Here is an 8,405-nt window from a genome sequence, read left to right on the forward strand (position 1 = left end):
CCACATCTCCTGGCTCCAGAAGAAAGGGATTGTTCTAATTTTTATTTATAAGCTGGGCAAGAGGAGAGAGAGTAATTCGGTTACAGGCAAAGCACACACAGACCCTGCAAGGTTAGGTAGGCTGGTTAACACATGAACATATTTGTGCCTTGGTGTACTGAGTCACAAACACCACAATCCATCTCTGCATCCTTTCATGTAAGGCCTCAGAAAAGGGCTGTGTACATAATTTTTGTTGCCTTCCAGCACAAAGCCCGTGGCCTCTACATCATTCACTAGAGAATTCCAGAGCCATGTAGAGCGTGTTGCAATCCAAACTGGAAGTTTCTGGCAATAAACATTTGTGAGTATGCACACAGTATAAAACAGGAAGAAGGATTTCAGTTTATCTGTGTTCACTTGAGCTTATTTGTTGCTTGGGAAGAAAAAAAAAAAAAAAAAAAAAGCCTGGCAGACTTCCCACCACTATGCAATAGTCTAGGAAGGCTCCTGTCACCTGGGGACTCACATGCTGATGTGTGAGTGAAGAGAGCAATAGGCAGGATTCATGGGGTTTTCAGCAGGATCCTAATAAACTCTGTCATGCTACTAGTGTTAAGACAGGAGCGCTGAACAGAAAGTGTCCTAAGACCTACTGACAGCTTCTGTCCAAAAGCTAAAAAATGTCACTTTGATCAGCTATTCCGTTACGCCAAAGCACAGAATGGATTTCCAGAGGTTTGTATCTGGTTTTGTGCAGCATTTACCAGCCTTTTAAATTCATTCTGCACTCCACGCCAGCTTCCTTAATAAAGGAGGATAGTATTAGCTTATATGCAGTACCACATCATCTTACATCCTGCACAAAGCTTTAGCCTGAGGATTTCCAGATGGACACATTTCATCCAAAGCAATTGAAGATCGTTGGGGGGTCATAGGATCAAGGCACATATGCATTTCCTTTCTTTTCCAGCATCCCTCTGGTTAAGCTTGTGCTCCTGAATTGCTCTTTTGCAATAGGGTAAACAAGTAAACCTTTTGGACTCTGGAGATATCTATGGCCTAAAGAACCAAGCTTATTTTGCCTTTCTCAGTTTCTCTTTAGAAACCTACCATCCTGTAGGAAAGAAAAAATAGCAGAATGTCTCAGAATTGTAGTTTTTAAGAAATAACAGCATTTATCATTCATGGAGAAAATTTCCAACTGTAACTGCCTCTTGAGGAAAGGAGACCAAACGCTGTCATACCTGTTTCACTGCTGGCAAAACAGATGTATATGAAGTGATTGCTAAGACAGATTTACAAAGTTGGCAGTAGCCCTGGACTTACAATCCTGGTGTTTCAGCTTCTGGGCCATGCATTTCCCATTTGAATTACTAGTTTTTGTGAGTTGCTAGAATTCATTCATTTCTTTCTATGATAACAATCAGTAGATTTTTGAATCCCTAAAAATGAATACAGAATTACTGCAAAAGTTGAATTAGTACTTTTCGTTAATACCTTTGCCATTGGTAATAGAAAGAGAAGACAGTGGATATAGAGACAAACACCAGCAGCAAAACTTTTATTGCAGTCTGCTTCTGAAGTCCATTCAAGGGTAGGACAGTGGGACAAAAATAATTATAGGGGTCTTTCTACACAAAAGAGCCAGCTATTTAGAGGGAGGCAAAGTCATTTGAATGTCAATGAAATAACCATTAAAAGGCTGAGAAGCATTGCCATTTATTAAAAGATCTAAAGAATAGTTGCGTGCACTATAGCAATCTTCTAGGTAGGAGTTGTTAATTTGCTATAAAAACCTGTTAGGGACAGGGCAGAGCGTAATTAAACAGGAGACAATACACACTGTGAAAGGAAACTGGATTTGGAATTTTACAGCCTCTTATTTCAGGTTTCTACATGAAATACTATGCTCTATAATCTCTCCTTAATAACACCTATGTATTTCTAGCTCCCACAGTGTTTTGCATTTCATTTCTAGCAGTGGTCTCTTACAGCCCCAGAAGGAAGGTAAAACAAGGTTACGCACTTGAATGCTCTCCCGCTCTTTCCAGCCTCACAGCAACCCTTCTTCCAAGAAAGTCTCTCATCAATGCCACTCCTTAATTGGCCCGAGAGCCCCTCTTTAAACAAAGCTCTCCTCTCCCACAGGGCCGAGTTCTTTCTGCTATTCTGGCACAGCTAAATCCAGACAAGGATGTGCCATTTACCAAAACAAGTGCACTATAAATTCAAATGTGCAGGAAAGAAGTAAAGTACTTCCAGAAGTTCTGCAGGTAGGACAGACTGCACAGGAGAAAACCTATCTGCCTGTAATCCTGCCAGGTTTTTACTTCAAGCAAAGGTGTTAGACACTGGTGGTAGCACTCAGAAACAAATACAGGATCAGTCAGAGACCTGGGGTAGATTCTGCACTAATGAACTGAATGTGGTCTGAACCTCATTCTAACATACAAAACTTCATTCCAGAGCTACAGGACAGATAACAAGTTCATGAGTTACACAGAAAAGGACTTTGTATTTGTAAAGATGATCACTTTTTAATGCTAATATAAGTCACTAAGAATATTCAAGTGCAGTGCAGCTTTAACCTCTTCTTTAGCAGAAACCCTCCTATCTTCACTACCTGCCCACGCACTGCCAGGCACATAAAAGTGATATGCAAAAGAAATCCTACATTTTCCTTCCCTTGACTGTTACTCCAAGGCACTGTGGTTCTTCATGTACTCAGCTAGCAAAGCTACACATGCCGTAATATCTGAGAAAAGAGCAAATACAAATGGCCACAGCAGGACTAAGTAGCAATCGTTCAGTATCTCCTGGGACACCCACAGGCACAGAATTCTCCACTGATATATATCAGACAAGTATGTCATTTAAAATACTTTGTTCTTTCTCCTTTATTTAGCCACAACACAGATACAAGAGCAGGCGAACCCCTTCCAGTGGAACTCACTCAATAAACCTGTTCAGATCAAGATTCTCATGAAATCAAGCAAAATATATGTACATGCACACACTCTCAGGCACACGAGAACACAGCAGAACCCTTAAAAAATGAAGAGTGGCACTTAACTGCACCTAAAGCACAATGGAAACATCACCTGCTTAGGATGCATCTGTTAAACAAGGCTGTGCACTGAACAGGTTCCCACTGTACCATTCCACTGGCTACTTAAATACCAGCATCAACTGTTTCAGATGAAAATATGAAGCTGACAGAGAAGAGTCTGACCTCAGATACCCAAGAATTCAGGCTAGCAGAACAATTACTCCACTGTAACTCAAAGCAGGATCTGGCCCTATGGAATGAAGATGCATGTGACTGGCTGGGAGATTACTGCAGGTGACAACTTTAATTCCCAAACCCACCACCAATACAGCATGCAATTTGACTTTTGTGCCCTCCCCACTCACACTGCTCCTTTTGATGGAAGAAATAGTGTAATGGTTCTAAGAAGTGAGTAAATATCTACTAGGGACTAGAGTAAGATTGTCAAATATACCAAATGGCTTCAGAAGAAAGAGGAATTGGGCTCTTAGATAAAGCTGGTCAAGCAGGTCCATCTGATTTGTCAACGCTTTGCTCAGAAATATACGACTCAAATATAGTTTACAAAAAGAGTAATTCTTTATAGAACATCTCAGTGTCAAAATACTAACAAAAACACAGCTTGTAAATTCTGAGAAGAATGATCTTGGAAAAATTAGTAACAAAACTAAGTCATCGCTAACAATAATAGGTGGTATCTCTTCATAAAAAGCCAGTCTGATGTACTCAGGAAAAATGAAACATTTGAAACAAACTGTTTACAAAAGTGACTGAAATGCCCAGCAGAGATCTAACACAAATGTTATCAAACCACTATTGTAATTTTATTTTTGGACAACTTCAGCAACTATCAAAAAAAAAAACCAAACAAACAACCTGTTAATACAAAAATGTAGAAAACAAAAAGAAAAATCCAATGAGACAGTTTTTAGACAAACTCAGTTAAGGTGAAGCTGTACCTTTGTCCCAGTTACTAAGAACTTCAACTGTAAGGGTGGCACAACCCAGCTCAGCTAGGTCTATAGGCTTTCCCACCCTTGCTCAAGAGTCAGCCCTCAGAAGGCGCCAATCTCAGTCCCCCAGGGTCTGTAGGGTTTGCTGAGCGCCGCTGACTGCGTTGGTGTCGATGGGCTCAGCACGTTGGGGGACAGCAGATGAAAGGAGCCAAACGAGAAGGGGAACGCAGACAAAGATGCCATGGAGGAGAGAAGAGGAGGAGACAGTTTGGTGGTAGATGTGACCACGGGGAGCACTGGTCCGACGCTGCCATTTGGGGGCACTCTGAGTGAGGGAGTTTCAGCATGTGGGGCAGCAATTCTGGTCTGGTGATGTGGTTCTGTGGGAGATCCTGTAGTACTGGTGTTACCGTGCCCGTTTTGAGCCAGCAGCAACGGGTGAGGTAAGTGAGGGTGATGTCCAAAGGCGCTGCCCCAAGGAATGTGTCCAATGCCGGCGTGAGCACTGCTCGCCGCCTCCCGCTGAGAGGCGTAGTTGTTGAGATGAGACACGAGCCGCACCCGCAGGGGGTCAGAGGCATCCAGACCCTCTATGATACTCAGGTATCGAGCAACCTCAGCCAGGCACTCTCGAAACCCGAGACTCCGGTAGTCCATAGCCAAAGCGTGAGCATCAAAATAACCTAAGAGAAAAGAACAGAGAATGAAGTCTTAAGATGTTGTTTTCTAGTCATTGTCTACGAGTAGCCTCCCCACTCCACCCTCCCCTATAAGCATATTTCAGTTGGATGTGGTTAGTATTCCCAACCATAGACTAGCTGCCAAGCTCTTTTTTTTTTCTTCCTTTTTTGTTTAACAAGCTTTTCTTTTATATCTGTGCTGTGATGCTGCAAGTCCCAAGACCAGGCACAAACTGCCATTTTTAAACTGGAATTACCCACTGACACTGGAGGAAAGTATTTTTGTTCCTTCCGTTTGTCTCCCTTGTGCAAGTTAAACCACAGCACACAGAAATTCATTAGAAACACAAGTCCTAACTTATCAGGGGAGACTTGAGCAGGCAAAGTACTTTTTTCTTAAAAGGGCCTTTCAGCATTTTACTTATTTCATCCTGTATTTTTTCCTAGTTTTGTTCTGAACTTTCAGAAAATTAGAGAAACAAGCATTAGACACCAACAATAACTGCTTTCCAAGCTGCCAAAAGCTGATTCACTTCTCAATGCTGACACACTGCTAGAGAGACGTAGTCACTCTCCTCTAGAACAACTCTCTCCTCACAGCTAGCACTGCAAAACCTTTCAGTGCAAGTGATGCCACAAATCTTGTGAAGTAGAGAAAGTCCCTCGTTCGTGATGAAGCGTAAAAGAGCTGCCGTTCACATTCTGCAGGCACTGTCAATGCTCGGGAATGCGCTCCTCTCCCAGCAGCCTCCCTGCAGGGCTGCTGACTCTGTCACGCACAAAACTTTACCTTTCCCTCCTGCTGTATGCAGCATTTTCAGGTGATCGACAGTCATCTGCAGAATCTCTGCTTTTTCCAGCTTGGCTGATCCCTAGGAGAGAAGGGAAGGCACGAAACGTTTCAGGCAGCACCAGAGACCTTTCCGAGGGGTGACGCTCCCTCCCGGGCAGGGATGGGGGGCACCGGAGGGTCGCTGGGCGCTACCTGCTTCTCAAAGGCGCTGGGCACCAGCCTCCTCAGCTCGGACAGGCTGTTGTTGATGCGGTCGCGGCGGCGCTTCTCGATGATCTAGGGCAGAGAGCGGGGTCAGCGGGGCCGTGCCGGGCTGCGGGGAGCCGCGGCCGGCCGGCGGGCACTCACCCCTCGGCGCCTCTTCCTGGCCAGGATCTGCGAGGTGGTGGAGGGAGACATGGAGCCCGCGGCCGAGCTGAGGTTCCTGCGGGGAGCAGCGGGACACGGTCACCGCGGGGGTTCGGGGGTGCCGGGGCTCCGCGGCGCGGAGGGGAGGTGGGGGGCGCGGCGCAGCCCGCCGGAGCTCACCCATTCTCGTCCGCGCTCTCCTTCTCCACCTCGACGGCCTCATCCAGCTCCTCGCTGTCCGACGAGCTGTACTCGGGGTGCGCCCGCTTCATGGCACCGACGGCGGGGCCGGGGGCGGCGGGGCGCGGGCGGCCCTCGGGGAGGCGGCGGGCGGCGGGGCGCGGCAGGAGCGCGCCCAGAGCGCGTCCCGCGCCTCGCCCGGCGCCCGTCTCTCCCATGGAGTTCCCACGCCTGGCGGGCGGGCAGGAGGCAGCGGGCAGAGGCAGGGAGGGACGGAGGGAAGCAGGGATGGATGGATGGATGGATGGACAGATGGATGGAGGGATGGAGGGAGGGAGGGATGCGGAGGCGGCGGGCACGGACGCAGCCCGGCAGAGCACGCCCGCCGCCGCCCGCCGCACAGCACCGCCACGCGCGGGGCCCGCCCGCCCCCATTGGCCGCCGCCGCCGCCGCCCCAGCCAATCGCCGCCTGTCGCTGCCGAGGCCACGCCCCCATCGCGGGGGAGGTGCGGCCGTGGGAACGCGGCGGGGAGCGCGGCGGGGGGGGGAATGGATGGATGGATGGATGGACGGACAGACAGACAGACGGACGGATGGATGGATGGACGGACGGACGGACGGATGGAAAGGGCATGTCCCCAGCTGGGGAGCCGGTGTGGGTGCTGTGTGGATGGACAGGACAGGGCAGCACCCTCGGGGCTCCCGCCAGCCCTTCTGCCAGCCACTCCTGCTGGGGTCCCGAGCAGCCCGAGCCCAGCGGAATCGCTGCACCCTGCAGAGGCTGATGAAGCTTCTGGGGGCTTCCCTAAGGGCCTGGGAGAGCTGAGTGAGTACAGTCACAGAATAAATGAGGTTAGAAGAGACACGACAGACCAGACAATGGCTAGTGCCACACTAAGTGCCACATCCACTCTTTTCCTAAACACCTCCAGGTATGGTGACTCCACCACCTCCCTGGCAGCCCATTCCAGGTATCACCTTTGCTGTGAAAAAATACCTCCCCATGTCCAACCTGAACTTCACCTGGCACAGCTTAAGACTGTGTCCTAGTATCCTGTCATTGATTGCCTGGGAGGATATGCTGATCCCCACCTGGCTACAAGTTCCTTTCAGGGAGTTCTAGAGAGTGATAAGATCATGCTGATCCTTTTTTCCAGGTTAAAAGAAGAAGGGAAAGCCTTGGCAAGAGTAGCCTGCCCTCTTTCAAAAAAAACCGAAAACAAAACAAAAAAACCCTTGGGGTTTTTCAGTTTGTTGGCAATGCAAGGGAAATCAAGGCATCCCTCTTTCCTGTACCCTTCCAAACTGCAAATCTGCCAGCCACATCCTTTTCTTGTTTACTCCCCCCACCACATACTGTGGCAGTGGGCAGAAGCAGGAACAGCTTTTAGAAGCTGAAAGCACATGGCCTTTGCTGGCAAGGAGGGAGGAATGACAAGAAAGGTCAGCACTGGATACAGGATGTGTGGAGGCCTGGCTGGCACGCTTACTGTGAGTACATGCTGCCTTGCACTCAGCAGGGCCCTCAGCCTGAATGCTGCATTCCCCCAGCCAGTCCTCTTCATTCTGCCAGCTTTCTCAGGCTGAGGTACAGGCAAAATAGGACAGGTGAAATGAGGGTGTATTCTTTGAGGTGGTTTCATACTAATTAAATTTTCATTTACATGGAGCCTTTCAACTCAGGCTCCCTTCTAAGCTGATTCTTCCACGTTTCACAATCGGATGGACTGGAGGATAACCAAGATGAGCATCATGTGAGAGCAAAGAGTTGATGAACACAGATTTTCCCATTCTAAGGCCCTGGGATAATTACCTTTAGCCTCCCATTGGTTTAGGTTACCAGCACAGGGTTGCCTCAAATTTCATGGAGGTGCCCATATTTTTGCAAAGCATCTCAAATAGGAGGGAAATGGAAGCAGGGACCAAGCTAAAAGTAGCAAAAGACCTGCAGTTAAGAAGATAGAAACAGTTCTGTAGCCACCTGTAAGTAGCTGACAGAAGATGACAGAAATCTTCTATTCCCACATTATTTTTTTGACAAAGCTATCCTTTCTGCAGTGCTTTAATTAAGTTTGTGTCAGCACTTCTATTACATCCACCTTCTCAGCCTCTATATTTTTGTTGTGAAACTTGTCTGCCTGCACCACTTGCTTCTACAGGTCAGTGAAAGGTACAGTGACATTTATGCCTTTCTGGCCTGCAGACTACACATCTGAGTTCTCCCATCCAGGCAGATATAGATCCTCTCCTACTGTGGAGAAAACAAACATGGTAGAAGTTCCTTGGGATTAAGCATCGATTGCTTGGGAGTAGAGGTGTGGCCACCCAGGTTCCCAGCAGCTGGATCCTGGAGCTGCCCCCATCTTTAGCTCTGTGAACCACTGGGGCCAGGCAGCCTCCAGAGAAGCTTTCTGAG

At 47.9% G+C, this 8,405-nt stretch overlaps 1 protein-coding gene across 1 annotated transcript; it reads right to left on the reverse strand.

Moving 5' to 3' along the window:
• Positions 1-2,853: 2,853 nt before the first annotated feature.
• Positions 2,854-6,403, reverse strand: HEY1 (hes related family bHLH transcription factor with YRPW motif 1). Its single transcript, XM_064706259.1, has 5 exons — positions 5,989-6,403; positions 5,809-5,884; positions 5,653-5,736; positions 5,458-5,539; positions 2,854-4,670 (listed from the first exon to the last, which is right to left on the reverse strand). Exons 1-5 carry the CDS (start codon positions 6,204-6,206, stop codon positions 4,087-4,089), a joined length of 1,044 nt encoding a protein of 347 aa, XP_064562329.1. The 5' UTR covers positions 6,207-6,403; the 3' UTR covers positions 2,854-4,086.
• Between the last annotated feature and the right edge of the window lie 2,002 nt (positions 6,404-8,405).

This window comes from Zonotrichia leucophrys, chromosome 2, assembly GCF_028769735.1.
Source record: "Zonotrichia leucophrys gambelii isolate GWCS_2022_RI chromosome 2, RI_Zleu_2.0, whole genome shotgun sequence".
Taxonomy (NCBI): Eukaryota; Metazoa; Chordata; class Aves; order Passeriformes; family Passerellidae; genus Zonotrichia; species Zonotrichia leucophrys.

Excerpts from the sequence above, each read along its gene's own strand:
- HEY1 (XM_064706259.1), bottom strand. The coding sequence starts at position 6,206 with ATGGGAGAGACGGGCGCCGGGCGAGGCGCGGGACGCGCTCTGGGCGCG. Across the intron at positions 5,737-5,808 it reads CCAGGAAGAGGCGCCGAGGG|ATCATCGAGAAGCGCCGCCG; the intron begins GTGAGTGCCCGC and ends TCTCTGCCCTAG. Across the intron at positions 5,540-5,652 it reads CCAGCGCCTTTGAGAAGCAG|GGATCAGCCAAGCTGGAAAA; the intron begins GTAGCGCCCAGC and ends CTTCTCTCCTAG.